The sequence below is a fragment of the Alternaria triticimaculans genome (assembly GCF_023758025.1).
Source record: "Alternaria triticimaculans strain BMP 0046 chromosome Unknown scaffold_14, whole genome shotgun sequence".
NCBI classification, from domain to species: domain Eukaryota; kingdom Fungi; phylum Ascomycota; class Dothideomycetes; order Pleosporales; family Pleosporaceae; genus Alternaria; species Alternaria triticimaculans.
In genome coordinates, this window is record NW_026055971.1 from 637,145 (window position 1) to 658,263 (window position 21,119).

The 21,119-nt window shown below is 54.0% G+C and overlaps 5 protein-coding genes across 5 annotated transcripts; 3 read left to right on the top strand and 2 right to left on the bottom strand.

The window, feature by feature from the left end:
* Nucleotides 1–61: 61 nt before the first annotated feature.
* J4E78_008387 (uncharacterized protein) lies at nt 62–3,201 on the top strand (the record flags this gene model as incomplete). The annotated part of the gene is made up of 4 exons (XM_049368988.1): nt 62–601; nt 660–932; nt 995–1,456; nt 1,504–3,201. 4 exons carry the CDS (start codon nt 62–64, stop codon nt 3,199–3,201), a joined length of 2,973 nt encoding a protein of 990 aa, XP_049219432.1.
* Nucleotides 3,202–4,538: 1,337 nt separating this feature from the next.
* Nucleotides 4,539–9,252, bottom strand: J4E78_008388 (uncharacterized protein; the record flags this gene model as incomplete). Its single annotated transcript, XM_049368989.1, has 3 exons — nt 4,539–4,855; nt 4,906–8,725; nt 8,785–9,252. 3 exons carry the CDS (start codon nt 9,250–9,252, stop codon nt 4,539–4,541), a joined length of 4,605 nt encoding a protein of 1,534 aa, XP_049219433.1.
* Nucleotides 9,253–13,454: 4,202 nt separating this feature from the next.
* J4E78_008389 (uncharacterized protein) lies at nt 13,455–14,984 on the top strand (the record flags this gene model as incomplete). Its single annotated transcript, XM_049368990.1, has 5 exons — nt 13,455–13,612; nt 13,666–13,986; nt 14,048–14,182; nt 14,238–14,315; nt 14,366–14,984. 5 exons carry the CDS (start codon nt 13,455–13,457, stop codon nt 14,982–14,984), a joined length of 1,311 nt encoding a protein of 436 aa, XP_049219434.1.
* Nucleotides 14,985–15,336: 352 nt separating this feature from the next.
* Nucleotides 15,337–16,513, bottom strand: TVP38 (Tlg2-vesicle protein; the record flags this gene model as incomplete). The annotated part of the gene is made up of 4 exons (XM_049368991.1): nt 15,337–15,929; nt 15,986–16,172; nt 16,233–16,306; nt 16,366–16,513. 4 exons carry the CDS (start codon nt 16,511–16,513, stop codon nt 15,337–15,339), a joined length of 1,002 nt encoding a protein of 333 aa, XP_049219435.1.
* A 2,604-nt stretch (nt 16,514–19,117) lies between these two features.
* Nucleotides 19,118–20,503, top strand: J4E78_008391 (uncharacterized protein; the record flags this gene model as incomplete). Its single annotated transcript, XM_049368992.1, has 2 exons — nt 19,118–19,164; nt 19,339–20,503. 2 exons carry the CDS (start codon nt 19,118–19,120, stop codon nt 20,501–20,503), a joined length of 1,212 nt encoding a protein of 403 aa, XP_049219436.1.
* Nucleotides 20,504–21,119: the final 616 nt, after the last annotated feature.

Here is a 21,119-nt window from a genome sequence, read left to right on the forward strand (position 1 = left end):
CCACCTTCTCTCCTCCCACCACCTCCCGCCCGCCAACACCTAGGGCGTCTCCTCACCCACCATGCACAAACTATCCAACTTCCCGGCACAGGCCCGCCACGGCTGGGAGAAAATGGCCCCGTCGACGGCCTTCTCCTTCTCGCGGTCCAACCACGAAATGCCCGTCTCCGCCCCGATCAAGCGTCCCTCGACGGCCACGTCCGCCCCGCCCGTCATCGCGCCCGGCAGCCAGGTCAACGTGTCCTTCAACGTGCCCTTCTCCTCCAACCTCGCCGGGCCCGACCCGGACGACATCATGTGGGCGAGCCCGGGGGCAAAGGCGCGCTGGACCCATCCGGAAGGCACGGCAGACCAGACGCCCACGCACAAGCTGCCCGTCCACGCCCAGAACGTCGACAACCTGCGGAACCTGTGCAGAGAAGTGAGCGAGCAGACCGACGGACGCGTCTCGGCCAACGTGACGTCGGCCGAGTCCAAGCCGCTGCCCGGCCTGCAGCGGGGCCCGCTGCGGGCGCTCGTCACCAACGTGTGTCTGTCGGGCGAGCTCGAGATAGTCAACTCGATGCGCTGCCGCATCCTCAACTCGACGCCCATCTCTCTGGTAGGCTGCTGATGCTGCGCACTCCGCCTGTAGGCCACATGCTGACGTCTTGGCACAGCGATCGTCTTTTGTCGATATTGACTCGCAACTTATCATCGACCCGCCGACACAGAACATCAGAGGCGCCGTGCTCAACCAGCTCGACCTCATCTCCAAGGCCACCAAGGCCGACATCTTCCTGCTCATGCCCAAGCAGCCCGACATCGAGACGGCCAGCTTCCATGGCAACATCGACACGGGCATGGACCCGCGCCTGCGCTGTGCCATCTACGGCGACCTCGAGACCATGGAGCACGCGAAGACGCGTGTGCTGATTATGATCGACCAGATCGTGAGTTCTCAGAGCCCCACAGATGCCCGCTAGCGCACCATGCTAATTCGATGCCGTCACAGCTCAAGCGAACTGTCGATACCATGAAGCTCGAGCTCACCATGCACACGCTGATATGCGGACGCGGGCGCAAGAACATCAAGATGATCGAGTCTGCCACGGGCACCGCCATCTACTTTCCCCCGCCCTTCCCTCGCCTGTTCGGATACACGCCGCCCGGTGCTCAGCGAAGGCCTGATGACCTAGTATACATTACGGGTGAGAACTCGGAGAATATACTGCGCGCCAAGCAGCGTCTGCACGATCTAGTCATGTCCACCAAGGTCTTTGTGAAGCCTGTCATGGTCACCGATACCAAGCTTGATGCCATCTTGCTCGAGCGTCTGGACAAGGTGCGCAAGATCATCGAGAACAACGGCTCGTACATCCTACTGCCCCCTCTTGGTGTTCAGCGTGGTGTTGTGCGTGTTCAAGGCACTGACGTCTTGCATGTCGAGCGAACTGTGCGCGAACTGATGCAGCTTGTAAGTTCGGTATATTCTTCATCTTGGACTATACTAACAATCCCCAGGCCGGCCAATTTTACAGTGCCTCGTGGTTCATCACCCACCCTGACCCCACACAGCGCCCACCCACACCCGCCGACGTTCGCGCCATGCTCTCCGATATCTGCATCAACTCTGGCGCTGAAGTCAGCTTCGAGAAGCTCAACTTCCACATCTATGGATCCGACGATGCTGTCAGGGCTGCACTAATGGTCATCAGCAACATCCCATTCGTGAAGAAGTCACAGTACAACATGAGCGTCAAAATTGAGCTGGCCAATGAGCACAAAGAGTTCGTCAGTGGTAAGAAGAACGGCAAGATCAACAAGATCATGAGCCACAGCAGTGTGCAGATCGTCTTCGATGGCTTCAACGAGTACAACTTCTACATCGTAGTCCGTGGTGCCCAGTATGAGGCTACAAAGAACGGTCTAGACCTTGTCGAACAGGAGATGCCTGCTTCTATTTCCTTCCATGTCCCTGATCAGTACCACAAGCGCATTATCGGCATTGGTGGTCAGCACATTCAGCGCATCATGAAGAAGTACTCTGTCTTTGTCAAGTTCTCCAACGCCATGGACCGTGGCGGCTTTGGTAAGGAGGAAGATGACATCAAGGTCGACAACGTCATCTGTCGCACTCCTGCGCGTAATGCTCAGAACCTCGACTTGGTCAAGCAAGAGATCATGGACATGGTTGAGAAGGCCGACGCCGAATTTGTCTCTGAGACCATCAACATCAACCGTCTGTACCATCGGGAGCTTATTGCTCGTCTAGACAAGATCGATGAGCTGGAGAAGAAGTTCAACTGCAAGATTACATTCCCTAGCACCGAGGAAGCCAGCGACATTGTTACAGTGTCCGGACCTGAGTATCAGGTACCTTTTGCAGTTGACGAGTTCTTGGGTATGGTTCCAGAATCCCATGATCTCGCCTTCCCATCTACCACGGAACTCAGCGAGCACATCCGCTCAGCCGAGTTCAAGGCTGAAATACTTGACAAGCTCAAGACTCAGCACGAGGTCGATGCCCAGCTTCAGCAAGCGCAGACTGAAACTGTCGACGGCAAAGAAGAGACGCTTGAAGCCTTCCACATTGTCTTCACCAGAAACAATGCCGGTGGACTCAAGGATGCCATCGATTTCTTGCTTAACCATCTAGTTATGCATGGTCTTGACACTAACACTGTTCGTGGAGCTCTTCCACGTCCCAAGTCGGACTCTTTCGAAGACTCTCTGCCGTTCTTTGAGTCCAAGCTGCTTCAGCGCGCAGAGCCAGCTGTCGACAGTACCGACTCACCTACTCGCTCTCACTTTGGTGATGATGAGCCTCGTGGTATGCTCGACCGCCTCCGCAAGCCAGGCAGCATGTCGTCCTTCACGTCCATTTTCAACGGACGTAAAAACACCAACTCACCAGGATCCCTTTTCAAGCACGCTTCGAGCAATGCTTCCAAGGCATCCCTCGCCAGTCTGGAATCCACCGGTAGCTACCGCAACCCGTGGAACGACAGCGGCATCAACCTCGCGGACGACGAGCACCACAACAACGGCTGGCCCATGCCAGCACCTCGTTTCGAGTCCAAGTTTCCTTTTGGTTCCTCTTCCGCGGCGCCTGGGGACGTGACCCCTAGGTACGACCCGCGGGGCTCCGTGGACAGCGGGCGCCCCAGTACTTCTCATTCTGCATCTGGATACCCGGCCCCTATTGGGCCTCCTCGTTAAGTGATACACCAATCTCGAACCATTTATTTGATACCACTACTGTAACCGGCCTTTAACGACGAATACCCCGCTACGCGTTCATTGTCTCTTGTACGTGTGCGACGACAAAAGAATTATACCCCCTCCTACTCTACGGCGAAATATTCCACGTCAAAAGCCTAGCCTGGCTGGTTGTTGTTGCTGCTGTTTGCGTTTTCTGTATTGCGTTTGTCTTTTTGCTTGTTTACGGGCGTTTTCTCCCTTTTGCTTTGCTTTTGCTGAATGATTCCCCAAATTACGGCGCAAAAAGAATATATACCAATTTGCTGCTTTTGTGGATTTGTTGCGTTTTTTGTTCGTTCGTTCGTTGTGTGCTCACCACCGCTGTGAGATGAGAAGGAGGAAGGGATATACGATGGGACGATGATACCCCCCGCCGGCACTGCCTGCCAGCCGGCCGTCGTGAGACGGACATACTGGTGGGCTAACGACATGGTGTATGGGTAGAACATTTGGGTCTTTTGGTATAAAACACAGGGGGTTGAGGTGTGCTGGCTCAATGTATCGAGCTGATTTCCTCCTATTCACTCTCTCTTTTTTCTCCACTCTCCTTGTTGAAGAACATGGGCATGTTGGAGATGTGAGGATACATGATAGATGAACGAAAGGCACATTTACACCCCATGACATTCGACCTTGTTTCGTGCAGTGTGATGTTTATATTCGGCTGGAGGTGATCATGCTTCACGACTACAATTCAGCATTCTTCCAACAACGCATGACCGTGAAAGATGGAAAGACTCTTCACGCATTTTTCGCAAGAAGGGCAGGTGGCAAAGTCCATGAGAGTTGGTGGATCGTGCAGAAACCGGCACGCCGGGTTTCAAAGGTAAGCTGATGAGATATCCAGCAAGCCCATGTACAATCCCGCCACTTTTTATATCATAGCGGTGTAGTGGTTGAGAGACTGATGAGGTTTGTGTTTCCAGCCGCATGATCAGATTTGTTGTACGAGCATGGCAAGGTTATGGCTGTTGGTTGTTTAACAGTCATAAAACACATGAAAACTCTCCGCTATTCGAGGACGCAACAGGCACACTACACGTTCAGATATTCTTGAGTGTAATTTTTGGTCACTTGGACCGATTTGGATGTTCTATCAGGTACAAAGCCTTCTGTAGTGACACTGTCGACTATCCTCATCTTCGTCCGTCACTGAGTAGTGTTTCCGCCATCATGCGTCGAGCTATAGGTAGCATCGTATGATACAGTACAGTTCGAACAAACAGATAAAACAGTACAAGTCCAAATCACTAAACGCGCTAGTCTTAGAGCTTCTTCAGAGGATCAAACCTATTCTACCGCTTGGTCTTCTTCTTGGCAGCGACGACCTTGAAGTTGCTTGAGTCGAGAGGTTGCTGCGCCTGTTGTTGCTGGATAGTGCTGGCGCCGCCCTTCTTGGCGACCTCCGACCAGCCACTACCTGCGGCCTTGTTCTCGGCAGGAGAAGCAGTGTTGCGTTCGTCGATGATGCCCTTGTCGGCGAGCTTGCGGCGGCGGAGGAACTCTTCAGCGAAGTGGCGCGAGTCGAGCGTATTAGAGGCGGAGTGTACCGATTCTGTGATCAGCTCGGCGTCGGCTGGGAAACTGAGGAGGGAGGAGACAAAGTCTTCGGCTATTGAGAGTTAGTATGTTGTACGAAGGATTGTTATAACGGATACTTACCATTGATACCCTTGTTAAGGTCATGACGGAGCTCGTTGACAGCCCACTTTCGGAACTCCTCTTCAGCGTTAAGCTTTCCAGATTGTCCTCCCATCGTAGCACTACGCGTGACAGCGGGCTTCTTGGCAAGCGACGGTATAATGGTTGAGCTAGCGGAGCGAACGGCGGCAGGCACAGGAGTGGTAGTGCCTCCTGGTGTCTTCACCTTACCACTTGCACCAACAGTGGTCCATGCAGTGCTACCAGCAGGCATAGCAGCAGCCAGTACAGGGGTGCTCTTGCTTGCCAAATCAGCATATCGCTTACCACCCGATGGAGCTGGAGCGGCGGCACCGAAGGCGTTCGCAGCCGCAACAGCCTGTGCAGTAGCTCGTTGCTTTCGAGCTTCCTCTTCCTTCTGAATCTGCTGTAGGGTCTTCTTTGAACTAGCAGTTGGCTGTGCGGCGACCTTGGTGGCAGCAGGCTTTGTCCAAACAGATGCATTGGTCGCACTGGGCGTTACAGGCGACGCACCGCTCGCCCAGGTCGAACTTGAAGGCAGGCCAGGTTGGACTGCGGGTGACTGGTTCTGAGCTTGCATTTCCTTCTCAAAGGCCTCGCGGCGAGCTGCTGCTGCGGCAGCCTCGCGTTCTGCAGCCTTCTTGGCTTCCATCTCCTGAATCTCCCTCAATGAGGGTCCACGAGATGCGTCAACAGGTTCCTTCGCCCACGGAGCAATGGATACACTGGGAGTGTCGGCAGCAGGAGTTGCCGCACCAGAACGGGACTCGGTGTTGAGGTTTTCAGCAACGATGGGCTTCCTCTGAGCAGCTGGGGCAGGAAGTGGAGACTGCGATGGCGGAGGCGGAAACGGGAAGATGGCGGGCTCGACCTTGTTCCATGCGGCTGCCGGTTGGGGGGAATGCTTCGCGGAAGCAGCTTTCTGAACCTGTTCAGTAAGTGACAGGGTCTCTTGACCAGCAGCATGTCCCTCATTGTGATGCTCGGCTTGATGGTCTTGTGCTTCGCGTTCCTCGGGAGACGCAGGCTCGGATTGTTCCTGCGATTGCTGAGCAGACGAACCTGAAGGCTTCCCAATAACACCTTCTGGTGGAGGAGCTGCCTTGGATGATTGTTCCATGTCCGTTTGGACTCGCAAGTCGTTGAATTCCGCGAAACGGTCGGCAAAGGTGCGGGCATTTTGCATATCTTCAGGGCCACCAGGGCGAATCGCGGCGTCATGCTCAGCTTGCTCACGCTTGAGTCGAGCACGATCACCAAGTACAGAAGCCATGTATTGTGCGTGCGCATCAGAATCTTGCTGCTGTCCGAAGGCAAATGGAGGCTGGTTGTTGCGTCCAAGGTTGAGACGGTCCATCATGCCGGGCATATCTTGCTCTCTCCTGTTGTTCATCATGTCCATACCGGGGCCTATGGGACCCAGACCGGGGACAGGACCGGGTCCAGATCTGAAAGTGTTGTCCATAAGCCCTGGGACAGACGCTCCTACCGTGGTGCCATGGGTAGGCGATGGCTGATATCCACCTGGAGATGTGATACTACCAAAGCTTGGTTGACTATGTAGGCTCTGCGCGCTGGAGTGGTGGTTGAGTTGATTGGGCAAGACTCCTCCCATCTGAACCTGACGGGCAAGCGCTTGTTGCTGCTGAGCCAGGTGCTCTTTTTGGCGAGCCATGAGATACTGCTCCTCTTGCTTTCTGCGCTCGAGGGCATTCTGTTGTTCGGCAGTAAGGGTGGTCCCAAAGCTTGGGAAACTATTCGCGAAAGGAGGCTGGGCGCCTGGAGCGGTAGCAGTACTAGGGCCAGCACCTGCCCAAGAATTACCTGGCTGAGACGTTGCAGGGCCATGCGGAATACCGATCTGAGGGACCAGGAAGGGCTCGCGGGAGTTACCGATTCGCCGGATGAGCTGGGCCAGGGGTTCGTAATCGGGCTCTTCAGCCTTCTTCACCAGCAGCTCAGGCGAGAAGAAGCCGGCCTTGTACCAGTCGTGCATCTCCAGGCCGGAGAACGGTCCTTGAACGTTGCCGGAAGGGTCGCGATAGATCCACCTCATCCTGTCGGGCATAACCATCATCCGCTGCTGAGGCACAGGTGGTTGACTAGAAGCTGGGCTTCCGACGCCTGGGGTCGATGGCTGTGCAGTCCTAGTCGGGTTAAGAGCGGCCATAGAGAGTGAAGTGGTAGCCATATTCGGAGGCTGTCCGGACGAGCTATGGTCGTCGTGGTGGGCATTGGAGAAATCTTCAAACAAATTGCGGTTTGCGCGGAACGGGCTTTCAGTGTCACGCGCTGGTGCCTGTCCACCAAACGCATTTCTGCCAAAGGTACCTGTCATGCTATGTTGGCGGTCACCATGCGAGGAGTTGTCGTCAGCGTGGGCTCTGTTCGGGTCATTGGATCGCATCTGTTCTTGCATCGAGGGCGGGAACAGAGAGCCAAGTCTACTGGAGCGGCCTACTGTGGCATGACCGAAAAGCGAGCTGCTTCCCAGACCAGCCAGAGAGGGCGACTGAGCCTCGCCAACATTTCCGAAAGCGCTGTCAAAGCCACCCAAGCCACCGCGTTCGCGAGTCGGAGTGCCCATAGTGTGGTGCCCAGTAGGCCAGGCGGCAGATCCTCCTAGACCGGGCAGGCCACCGAGCCCGGGCAGAGTCGGAAATCCTCGAGCGGGACCAACACTGGAGGTTTGGCTGCGGTCACTAGCTGCGGCCTCAAATGGTGCAGACACTTTGCCCAAACCTCCGAGCCCACCAAACGCGTTGTGAATGCTCGAGTGAACAGACTGGTCGATATGGAAGCTGCTCATACCCGGGAAGTGTGCATTCTGTTCGCCGGAATCGTCCGAGTCGTCATTGTGCTGATCTCGTGCGTGGTGTGGGCTTTGGTATGGATTTGTGTCCGTCGGGCTCATTGGCTCGTTGCCTCGGTGAGGCGATTGATCCGTGAAGTTATTTCTGTTGTACATGTCGCGAAGACCAGCGTCGGCAGTCGTCATCCCAAATGCGGATAATCCAGAATCGTCGCGGTGGTCGGGGCGGTGGGGCGTTGCGAAATTGCCGAAGCCTTGTGGCCGGGGCGGGCTAACGTCTTCGCCGCGCAACGCAGCACTGCCAGTTGGGTGGTCGTCTTCGGGGAACGGATCTGTGTCGTTACTCATTGGCCTGTTGGTGCGAGATTCCATCCACGAACCGCCGGCCTTTGAGGACTCTGCCTCGCTTAGCCTGCCCAAGTTGCTCATGGAAGCTTTCTCTTTCGGCCCGTTCCCGAAGTCCTCGATGCTCGGCTTGCCCATCAATCCCTTAAACCGACTCTCACCACGCAGACTCCCGTAGCCGGGCTTTTTCTCTGACTGCGGCGCTGCAAAGCTTCCAAAGGCGCCAAAGCCACCACCAGGAGTCGCAGACCAGGGCGAGGTACCACTACCTGGGCTGAAGGGCGCGGTAGTTGTGCGCTTTGCAGAGCCAAATGCACCAGCACTGTCGGCCCCGCCTTTTTCTTTTTCACGCTCCTCACCGGGGCGACCTTCTACAGGCTCCTTATAGTCTGTCCGGCGGCGTACCAGAGCGGGCGGCGGTGTGACGGCACTGCCTTCTTCGCGCGCGAATCGTGAGGTGGCGGGCGACGAGGGGAACGGATACGCGTCGCTGGTATCGCGGCGGCGGGTGCCTGGGCGTGCGCTCGTGGGCGAGGAGATTCCGTAGGGAGTGCCTGGGCCTTGCGACACAGACGTCTTCCGCAGCGAAAGGCCTTCCTTAGGAGTCCCGTCTTTGTTCTGCGTGGGTGGTTTGAGCGGCGAGTTGACAGACGAATGGAAGATCTAAGCGAAGAAGCGCGCGTTAGTGTATGCCAGGAAGGTGCGCTGGGGTGAATTCCTACTTCTCTCTCGTCGTCGGTCATGTCGGTCAGGCTGAGTGGCAATACACTACCGTCTCTGTCCCAGCACTGGTCGACCCCGCTCGGCGCCTCCCTCTCCCGGCCGTGGTCGTCTTTGCGGCCCCAGGAAGCACTCGAAGCGCCATTCGTAGCATGAGGCTCCCATCCACCCATGTACAAACTAGACAGTCCGTCGTTAAGGTCGCTCGACGCCTGCTGTATCCGGAACAGCTGTGTCAATTGATCCCGCGAGTAGCGACCCTCGAACGAGCTGCCATTGCGGCCGGGCTGTGCGTGGGGCGGGACATATACGCCGGCGCTAGTTGACGAGTTCTGTGGCGCGGCAGGGTCTCGTGAGGATGAGTGGTTCGTTGAGCCGGAGAGGCTTGTCGCGTGTGAAGGTCGGCGGAATGTTTGCGTGGCACCGTTGGTGCGTCGAGCCCTGGTATCCGGGATTAGTGAGGGGGCCATGGTGGTAACGAGGGATGTAATAAATAAGGAAAAAATTAATCTGTGTCGTGCCTAGCGATTTGACGTAACAAATGTGCTGTATGTAGCGCGGAGTGGTGTTCACATGGGGTGCAGTAGGGCGGACTTACCAGTCAGCGCCGGAGTCGGGACGCGCTGGATTCGCACTGTTTCCTGCAGCTGCCGAAGCAAAAGAAGTAGGCGCCATTGTGTGGTGTTGTCGTAGTGGGTGCGGAAGCGGCTACGAGACGAAAGCGTGGTGTCGAGGCCAAAAGATTTAGTGTGGGGATTGTGGCAGGCGAGTGGAGGAGGCAGGTGCAGTCGAGATGATGTCAGGCTTGCAGCGGTTTGGTGCTAGAGGAGTCGGGTAGTATTGGCACAGTTCGTCGTGGCGTAGTTCGGGTGGGAGATGTAGTCGTATTGCGGCGACAGAAGAAGAGCTTCCACCATCGGCCAACATTTGAGGTTGGCTGGAGCCGAGATGGGCGCACGTGACCTCGTCGTATTATGGGGACTGGGTTTTTCTTCTTCGTTCCCGCCACAACGCGTCCACGCGTCGCGCCTGCCGAATCTAATTGACTAATGACGTCTTATTCGGATATCGCATCCATGTCTACGTGTGATAACTCCTACAGTGCCTTCCTCATTCTCCAGACATCCAAACCAACCTGCTGCAAACACGGCAGGCACGCCTCGATCCACATACCCAAGACATGCCCTTGTGAGGAAGGGGAAGGTGCGATGTGTCATCTCGCTCCGTCGCATCGGCCTGGCACTCGCCGCGGCATTCTCCAAGGCCGGCTTCATCGACCTTGACAACTACCCATAACGACTCATTCCCCGGCTGTTTGCTGTTCTGTTCGCTGAGGACCGTTTCGCATCATCATTGCCGCGCTCAATTCCGTCGGCTTCTCGCCTTCGACTTGGGACGGGATTCTCTGCCGTTCCTCCTGTCTGTAGCTGTCATATTTGGATCTCTACATTGCAGCTTCCATTTGGTTTCCAACCGTATTGCTGGATTTCGTCCAGTCGACTCGCATCACCAGAGGAATATGGTTTGCTCTCTTTCCGATAAGCGAGGTGTTTGCTCGGACTCTACTCGTACACCATAGTGACACCAAAACGCCAATCACTGCTGACCTTGTGTCATACAGGCCTGCTACGGCCGGAGAATCGCCTTGCCAGCGACAGCTTTTGTGCTGGCCTCACCTGGGTTCCTAGTGACTGCATTGCGTTATGTGCCTCCAACCATCCGTAGATGACTAGTTTACGGACAGCTCGCGACCGTCACAAGTACCTTGACCCAGCTAGCGGCACATCTGCTTTACTACAAAGTTAAGTATGTAGCCCGGCCAAGTTTCGGAACTTCTTTCGCCTTCTATGTAACACAAAAGGTCGTCAAACAACTCACCTCACATCATTGCGCCTTAATCACCTGCCTTCCCAAAAGGCCATCGATATACACAATAAACTCCCAAACAGAACCGTACACACAGAGTAGCCCGAATCATTGCCAACAAAAGCTTCGTCGAACCAGCGCTCAAAGCTGCCTTCCGTGGTCGAAGGACAGGGACTGGGTTTAGATGGCTGGATTAATGGGCTTTCCTGCTCGGGGTTTCCGTCCAAACCAATCCTACGATGAATCATATAGCAGCGACAGCGACACTTTTGGACGAGATCCACGCGATCAACGGAGGAGGTTTGCAGACTTCCAAAGACAAGCATACTTACACAGATTCCAAGACCAGCAATCGTCCCCTATGAATATGGGAGGTTTCCAATCGCCTTTTTCGAATCGCGAGAGAGCCAGTCCTATGATGGGACCCTATGCGCAGTTCGGCATTCCTTCGCCTCTTGGTATGGGTATGGGTGGAGCTCGCATGGGTGGCATGGGCTTTGGAACGGGCATGGGAGTGGGAATGGGGCTGGGAATGGGAGGAGGTATGGGAGGTGGCATGGGAATTGGCAGAGGCGGAAGTATGGGGTTCCCGGGTCGGCCGCCCTTCCTAGGCGGTTCACCGATGGGCTATCGGCAGCCTTCGCCATTCGGACTAGGCCATTCACATCAATCACACCCAATGTTTACGAACCGCCATCGCCAGAACGCCCAGTCATCATGGCCTCAATCCCGTCGCAGCCCCTTCGTAAGAAGCTTCTACGATGACGACGATGACGACGATGAGAGCGATTACGATACGTCTTCGACATACAATTATCCGAGGCGGCGAAGAGGAGGGGGCTTGGGACAATTTAGGCGTTCGCCCTACCAAAGTCGACATACACCCCGCTGGATGCATGGTCATAACAGGCGATATGAAGAATATGACGATGAGGACGACGAAGACGATGAAAGCGATTACGAAGATTACTACCCCGTGCGTCGCCGAAGGCCCAGATATTAGTTACTCTTGCGAGGCTGTATCCACCGCTGTTCGAAGAAAATGGCTTCGCAGCATCTTCAAGATACAGAGCGTCTGCTTTGGTCAAAGTCGTTGAAGCGAATGAATCACACCACCGGGCGCTTAGCCAAATAATGCAAATGTCCGAACTGGACTCTATTCTGCGACCTTGTCGGTTCGTTTGAAAGGATCACCCCATTACTAATCCGCGTTGTCGCCAGATCTTCCCATCAGCGAAGCCAGAGATCAGCGTTGTTTGCTCGCATAAACGAACGGTCGTACAAGACGCGCCTGGTACTACTAGCATCGTTGCACGCGCGTGTCACTGACCTGTGAAGAACGGAACGCAGTCTCCCGAAGCTTTGCCATCCTTCCGAGCAGCAAACGCACCCTATCAGCGTGGAAGACGGGTGGTGTTTGCGCAACGTACGATGAACGCCCGTTTGGAACTATCGATTGCGCGAAATGCCACTCACAGTGTGGATGGGATTTTCGTCCGAGACCAATGACATGTCTGCATCCTTCACGGTTGTGCGACTGCTCATTCCAGGGCCACGGTAGCCACGATGAACGAACGGAAGAGGCGAACATCGTGACCCCATTCCCAGGCCATGCGCCCGAACTCGTGAAGATCTTGAGGAGACCACATCTCAGCCGCAACAAAGAAGCATGGAAGCGGGTTCAGCGAGAAAGCTTCGCAATCGTGATGCATAAAGTGGTAGGTTTCCGTCGGTGTATCTCTTCGTCAGAGTTACGCCATCTTTATCCTCACTATCTTACAATATATGTTCTGATTGAGCCTCACATACACTCGCGCCAGCTTCCAGAACGAGGTTTACTTGCTATGTGTCTTCTCTTCCACTATTCTTACCGCTGCCATCCGTCCAAACCAGAGACACTCCTTCTGCCCTGTCATCACCATCCGTTGATAAATAATGAAAACCGAATATCAGTGCCGGAAGAGCCGAAGGAAAGTAGGATATGCCCAAGGCTGTGGAAAAAAGAGATCTCGTCATCGCACTGTGTCGGGTGCCTGGCGAGGCTGAGCAGGCATGGCATTGCGTTACGGGATATGGAAAAAGAGTGTATATGACGACCCAGCGCGATGGAACAGGCTCACAGCTTGTGCGCTTATGTGAGGCGGCAGCTTTCAAGTCCTCTGCGCAGCATATTCGGTAAGAAGATGAGGCATCGCTTGAAGCCCGGCCTCCGAGCCTTAAGCAAGCAGCGCGACATTGCCAGGCTACCCAAGTATCATCATGCGACCACCGGGTGCCTTACTCCAGTTGCCTAAATACGACCAGGTTAACTCCAGAAAGTCCAGACCCAGGTTTTCTTATCGCACGCGCCAAGTTCCTGAATGCATGTCAGCCCGCATACACAAGCCTCTTTGCCCAGCCAGTCGAGTCCGAAATCGCGCAGAGCCCACATCAACCATAAACCTCGGCGAGACAAGTCTTCGGGACAGCTCTTAGCTACTGCAGCCAAGCAACCATTCTCTTGGATCTCACCGCTTGATCTGTTATTCACGACCACTCATAAGGACGTTCACGTTACACGATACTATCGGTCTCGGGGCATGAGGACGGATACAGCAAGACGCATGAGGCGCGTACTACAACAAAGGAAGTTTTTAGAAAGCGCGTTGGGGTCTGGAACGTCCTGACTGCGTCAATACGGTAGGAGGCTTCACTACTACTTCGCCGAAGTCATGATCAGCACGAGATGTGGAGACTACATGTATGAAGGGCAGCTCGGGAAACATCTACATGATCTGCGGTTCTTAGAACTATCACACAATACAAGATGATAGAAAAGAAGACGGACGATTCCTTTGTCGCTCCTATACCATCGGATACCTCATACGAAGATGTCGAACCCAACGGCTTCGATGCAGTCGCTACGAAGAAGCTGCTCCGCAAGCTGGACTGGCATCTCATACCATTCATGTCACTGATTTATCTGTAAGCCCATCTCCTACATACCATTTTCGTACCATCAACTGATCGCTGTATAGCTTGTGCTTCTTGGACCGCACCAACATCGGCAACGCTCGCCTTGACCACCTCGAACAAGATCTCAAGCTACACGGCCTCCAGTACAATGATTGTCTCGCCGTCCTCTTCCCCTTTTACATCGCTGCCGAGATACCATCGAATATCATGATGAAACGGACCCGGCCGTCTATCTGGTTGACATTCATCATGTTCTTCTGGTCACTAGCGATGATACTGCAAGGCTTTGTGCAGAATTATTCTGGGTTGATGGCTACACGAGTCTTTCTGGGAGTGTTTGAAGGAGGACTGTTTCCAGGTGTCAACTACTACATCTCGCAATGGTGAGTCTTCACTCCAGAAAGCTGGCAGACGAAACCTCAATACAGTGCTAACTTACCCAAGGTATGTGAGAGACGAGTGCGGCTTCCGCATGGCTCTCTTCTTCTCCGCTGCAACGCTCGCCGGAGCCTTTGGCGGCATCCTAGCCCGCGGCATCGCCGAGATGTCCGGCGTTGGTGGAAAAGCCGCGTGGGCATGGTAACATCATCACTTACAAAAAGATCAAAGAGTCTACCCACTAACACGACTAAAGGATCTTCATCCTAGAAGGCCTCCTCAGCATCCTCGTCTCAACAATAGCATACTGGTGTATATACGACTACCCAGAAACGTCCGTCCCCACCCCTTTCCTCGCCACCACCTCATCTAACACCCACGCAGCGCCCGCTTCCTCACCCCCAAAGAACGCACAGAAGTCCAACGCCGCCTCCACGCAGACCATGGCCACCTTTCCAACGACTTCGATATGAAATACGTCTACCAAGCCCTCACAGACTGGAAGATATACATGTTCATGCTAATCTGCATGGCGGGCTTCTGTCCCATCTACTCTTTCGCCCTGTTCCTCCCGACGATCATCAAGAACATGGGCTACACTGCCAACGACGCGCAACTCATGTCCGTCCCGCCATACGTCTGCGCGTGCTTCTTCACCATCGCTGCGAGCTGGTATGCTGATCGCGTGAAGAAACGTGGTGTTTTCTTGATGGGCTTCCAGGTCGTGGCGATTGCGGGCTTTGCTATGCTTGCTGCGACGGGGAGGCCCAGTATACAGTATGCGGGCACGGTGCTTGCGGCTATTGGGATTTATCCGCAGATTCCGCTGGGGATGGCGTGGAATAGTGGGAATATTGGGGGGAGTTTGAAGAGGGGGACGGGCATTGCTATGCAGGTCATGGGCGGTAACTGTGGAGGTATCATTGCGAGTTATGTCTATTTGTCGCGTGATGGGCCTAGGTTTGTCGTTGGGCATAGCATCTTGATCGGATTCGTTAGGTGAGTTATCGTAAGATCGCATGATGTCGGTGATGCGGAGCTAACGTGTGGTAGCATGGCGTTCTTCCTGACGTTTTTCATGTCGACGTGGTGTCGGATGGAGAACGCGAGACGCGATAAGATTGCGTTGGAAGCTGGGGCGCAGGAGTTGACCGAGGAGCAGAAGTCGTTGGAGCGGGAGCTTGCCGATAACGTGCCGTGGTTTCGATATACCACCTAGGAGTGGGGTTAGCAGGCCAAAGTGACTGTCAGATCTGACCTTGAGTGTCTTGTGCATACTAAACCCATGCGGGTCATAACTTCATTATGGCATTAAGAATATAACAGTCTATGTATGATACAATCAGCAATTACGCTCAGAGCATTCTGGTGGGTTGCGTAGGCTGCATGGCCCACTCCGGAGGGTCCTCGTCATATCTCCTCTCTGTTGGTCGGTTGACTTGCGTTGGTTGCATAGATGACCAGATCGGAGGCCCCTCGTCGTATTGCGTATCGAACGCACGTTCAACATTTGGTACCAGCTCGACGGCTTCGGCCTTCTTGACCCTTCTGAGCTCTTGCTCCTCCAAGAGTGTCTTCTTCACCACGCGCATCTTCATGTAGATCCAGATACCCATGGCAATAGTGATGACAAAGATAGCGCCGAACATGACCGTCTTGATTACGTCGTCGTTGCTCTCCTGTAGGAGCAGTACACCGAGGTAGACGAGGAAAATTTGCTTGGGCAGAGAAAGGAAAGTAGCGACGACGAAATGCCAGAACTTGACGTCGCAGGTAGAGAATACGGCGGTGGAAAAATGCGCTGGAATGGCGGACAAACGGATGACGAGCACGATGGTAAAACCACCGTCACGCGTTAGACGGGCCATGGCGCCGTAGTTTAGATTGGTGCGCTCCAGTTTGAGAGCCTTGGAGCGGAAGGCGTATTTGAAAGCGTACCATGTCCCGACTGATTGGGATGTTAGTATGCATTGCATGGAGCTGTAATGATATGGTAAGGCTTACCTTCGCCAATGAATGTGCCTGCTGCAACAATGGCGAACCCGATCCACAGGCCATAGACGACACCACACAGCAGCGCAATGATTTCATGGCCGAATAAAGGAGGGAAAGAAATAATGATAAGAATAGCAATGGGAATTAGCCATCCTGCTGGCAGGTCTCGCACTTTCTCGGACCACGGCCGTAATTTCTGCACAGACACCGTTAGCCACGTGTTCGTCGGCCCCAAGGCAAAACACCGAAGACTCACCTCAACGACGGCGTCGTGTTTTATCGTGATGATAACGGTCAAGATACCGATAACGATGAACAATATGTGCCATGCTATATGCTGAGTCAGCCAAAAATATTCCGTGGTCGCATGGGCGGCGGCGTGGTCTTACGGATGTACTTGGGGGCGAGAAAGAATCTTTTCCAGTCAAACTTCTGGTACTCTGTTTCTTCTGGCGGGCCTTGCGACTTCTTTTTCTTCGGTGCTCCGTCCATCATGCCCGACATTTCAATGTCGCTTTCACGTTTGCGGAACCACATCGCGGAGGGTTAAAATGTGCTGGCGGGTTCCCGCGGAGGAGTCGCCGTGTTAGGAGGCCAGGTTGGGGCGTGACTGCTGCGCGTCCCGGGTCCAAGCGCAAAACGAAAGTGAGGTCGTGAGAATGCGTTATCGCTATCGCCCAACGACGTATGGGGAGCGCAGGTGGTGAGAAGGAACGCTGGGCAAAAGTAGGTCGGCGGTGCGGTTGCAGTGGGTGTTGGTGGCGCGCAGCAGGAAAGGGGAGTGATGTATCAAGCTTCGCAGTGAAACCGGCATAGCCACATCCGCGTAATCCAAGCTCCGGCCAATGGCGACGCGCCAGACGTTGCTATGTGAGACACTGGCGCGGGAGATCGGCGCTTGCAACCTGGCGCCAGTTTTAAAACCTATCACAGTTTCGCCCGGTTTGCGCATCATTTCAGAGGGATCGGCACGGGAAATTTACAGGTCTTGGGGTTGTGTGCTGTATCCATCGCCGTTGCAAACTCGATACCCGAAGCGCCGGCCAGATCTGGGGATGACTCTCGGCCGGGGTCTTTGAGAAGCTGGCCGTATAAAGTGGGCGGTGCATGCAGCGCCTCAGCCTTGTTCTCGTGTCCGTTTGGTGTCAGCTCAGACGAAAGGAAAGCCAATATTATATTTAGGTAGCGCCGTTGATCGCTATACATACACGCATCATCAACGTGGATGACCGTTGAAATATGTGGAGATCCCGGCGCGACGCGAAATGCCGCCGTGGCACTCATAGTCGATCCGGATCAAAGGCATACATAACATGACAGATGCAGCCATTGACAAAGGGTGTTTTCTCCTCAGGCCGAAACGTGATCACGTGTTCACCAATTGAGTCATGCACATGGGCAGGAAGGTGCCCAGGTGGCATCATGATGGTCCTAGCGGCTTGGTCAAAAGGTCCGAAAGTGGAAGGATCTATTGATACGCTTTCCGGCAAACTATGATGTTTTCCCCCCAAACGTTCGTCGACACGAGGCTGCAAGACACGAATCGCCATGAGCGTCATCCGGAGTTCTCACACCTCCCTGTCGGAATGCCCGCGTTTCCGTCATCATGGCACGTTCCGTGCGTCCTACCGGGCTTTACTCTCCCATTTACCTGAACCGGCGAGCGGCTCTCACGTCTACGAGACGCTTAGGCAGCCACTCATCGTCCTCATCTTCTTCTTTGGCATCTAGCTATCTCTCCCTGTTGCGCGTTAGATACCGGACTGTTTCTAGCCAGATTCTTGACTTACGGTTGAAAGTTTTCGCGGCGCGATGATACAGTAAGAGTTCTGCATTATCTACGATGCTCGTCAGTTCTTGATCACAAGGTTTACAAATCCCGCGAGATGAGTCCTACTCACATGTATATCATAGGTTCCTGCCCCGAATTTGATCCTCAGAAGTGCTGCCAACTTCGCAGGGTCGATGTTACTCCCCGATATCGATTGCGCATCTTCAAGGTCCGACAGGTCATCGTCCTCGTCGTAATCTCTTATCGAAGGCCTTGATACCTTCACGTATGCGATTGGTTTGGATGTTGACATTGATGTCGCTTTGATACTCTTTTCAGTGGTAAGAGAGGAGTCTTGAAGGAAGCTGTTGTCTTTTTCTTCTCCACCTCGCGAAGGACGTCACCAGGGTATTTACACACATGTCGTGAGGTTGCGAGCAGGCTGAAGGGCGCGTGCATTACCTTAATTCAGCTGCGGCTGTGCATGTGCCCACAAACTTCAACGAGCTCTCATAGGCAGCGAACGTCAGTCCGCCAGTGCTGCGCCATGCACTTCGGGATGTCATCCCAAACAGCTCACCGGCTGAGACATTGTGGAACCAATCAATTGCATCCGGCTAAGATAGGTCGGCAGTGAGGCAGCCACATCTTACAACCTCAGGCATTGGACTCGAAGAAGGGCGATTATCACAAAGGACTGACCGCTCAGCCTTGTGCGGCTCAAGGTCCTCCATGAGGCATCCCTTATAACAATGCGATACGCCCTAGGGGCTGTCTCGAAACTCAGACAGTTGTCTTTGTGCAGTGGACAATGCCTCCCTCATTCGATATGCGCGTGTTCAGGGCAGATGCCCCGCCAAACAAGGCGCGTCGGAGTCCGGTCAAAGGCCCCGCCCCTCTAAGCCTACGGGGCACAGAACAACGTACGGCTCAACCCGAAACCCACAACTTGCAACCGCCGAATGAAGCAAGAGAGGGAGTATCCATACCAAATCAGTCGGTGTCTGACGTGTTGGTACCTGGTTCGCGGCTTCCGGTTCTGGGATCTGGGCACATCTCGCCACCACCTGCCAATCGACTCGATTCAAGCGCTCACTACCTGAGCGACGATGGTCTTAGACCAAATCAGCATTCAATAGTCTCATACACCGCGCCACGTCGTGACTCTTTCCATAGGTCATCGGACGGTAGCGTACATGATGACGACAGCCCCCGGTCCTTGCGTAAGTCACAATCACCAGATTGTGACTCGCATGCCATCGACTCACACGCAGAAAGAATCGCGTGGCCGACTGCGCAGTATCGTGGCTCACCAGCCTCATCCATAACATGGATTGATCACCATCCAACAGGGGTTTCCTTGCCCGGCCATGACACAGAAGCTGGAGCAGAGGATGCACAATGGGAAAGTGACGAGGTATGCTTCATCATGAGAGACTATAGCTGAGCTTTTCTGATCAGAGTCCCTTCAGCCTACCTCACTCGGCCATTCCCGGTCGTTCTCAGAGCTGTCGTGGGATCCTGTGCGCGCCTACACGTCGTCACTAGGTCCTCCGGCTTGTCGGAACCTTTTGATCTCACCGAAACTAAGCGTCACAAATATCTCAGACGCTGGTGATCAGCAGCAATTGCGTGAAGAACGCAATCTTTCGCCCCCAGAAGTCTCATTCGACGAGGACCTAGCGCAGTCATTAGCCTCGTTGCCACCCCTAGGCGATAGATATGAGCTACAACAGGAGATCATGGATGCGCGTCTGAGTACACGAGACAACGAGGGTCAGATCGAGACATTCATTCCCAAGGCCAAATTGCGTCATGTGATAACGGTTGACGCTGTAACGCGAGAACTAACTAGGACTGCGACGCAATCCACGGTGCGACTTTCATCCGAAGAAATACAGTCCTACGCAAGGATGGTGTGCACAGAAAGTGAGGATGAAAGGCAAAAGGGAACCACCAAAATCACGACGTTCCGCAAAATATTTGCACTCTTGGTGCTAATCGAAGCTGTTTCTTCGATCGTGGACTTCGTGAGAGAGGGAGTCACGGATCAAGATCTACCCCTCGTGAAACATGACGAAACCGGCGAACTGTATCGTAAAGGCGGTCAAATCTGTGTTCCTCGTGGTTGCTTCAAGGAGTGGTCACCCTTGAAGCTTGAGAACTTCCAACGCTATCAGTGGTGGCTACTTGCGACATACTTCTCGCCACCCGACGACGACGGAGTAGTAAAGAACTACAAACTCCAAGACCAGCACATCCTCCCTTTCCTCACCCCGGGCAATGCCTTGAGTCAGTCTATTGACAAGACTGGTGGCTACGGGAAAGTAATCATGGTTAAGATACCCTCCGATCACCACAATTTCAGCGACAAGCGGCTTTGCGAGCGCGGTTTCGCCGTCAAACAACAAGTTCACGACGAAAATCGCGACGCTTATAAGAGAGAGATAGAGATACTGATGAAGTTCAGTGGCGGGCGAAGTCATCCACACATAGTCTCCTTGCTTGCAACGTATGAACAGTTCAACAGATTCAATCTGATCTTCTACCGCGCGGAAGGCGATCTATTCGACTATTGGAAGAAGCTCAAACCATTTCCGGTCCTCCATCACAACAATGTCAACTGGTTTGCCAAGCAGTGTAGCGGGCTTGTCGAGGGCCTGTCGAAACTTCACAAGCTACTATCGTTCACCAAACCTCAGCTCAAGATCGAGGAAGAGCAATCAGAATACTCATACGGTACGTCACTTCGATAGAAGCCAAAGAGCCGAAGACAACTGCTTTGTTGCCACTTTGTGGGCATTGCTTCGCTTGACAGTGCCGTTTATTGGGTTAACATATTGCAGACATGAACGAGAGTATTTCAACTTCGTTGGTGAAGAGTGTGAGATTTGCGCCGATGATTGATCGGGTCGACACGGGCTCGTCGATGCTTTCAAATGGTGTAAAAGAGCGTCCGACGAGCCCACTCAATTCCCACTACGAATTTGGCGATCACAGCCTGCCGTCGCTTGGCCATCAACTCAACGACTCTAGCAATGCACGAAAGAAAGTATACGGCCGCCATGGGGACATCAATCCCAGCAATATCCTTTGGTATGACGACGGCGATAGCGGCGACGATGGTTGCACATTGCAGGGGACGCTCAAAATCACCGACTTCGGACAAGCAGAGATACATTCATTGCAAAGCAAGACTGATCGTCGAGAAAGGCCCAACACGATGACATACCGACCCCCCGAATGCGATTTGCCTGACGCGTACATGCGGCAGTCTTACGATATCTGGTGTTTGGGCTGCGTTTACCTTGAGTTCGTAACGTGGTTGCTAGGGGGCCGTGAGCTCGTGAAAAGATTCAAGCGGTCAAGGTC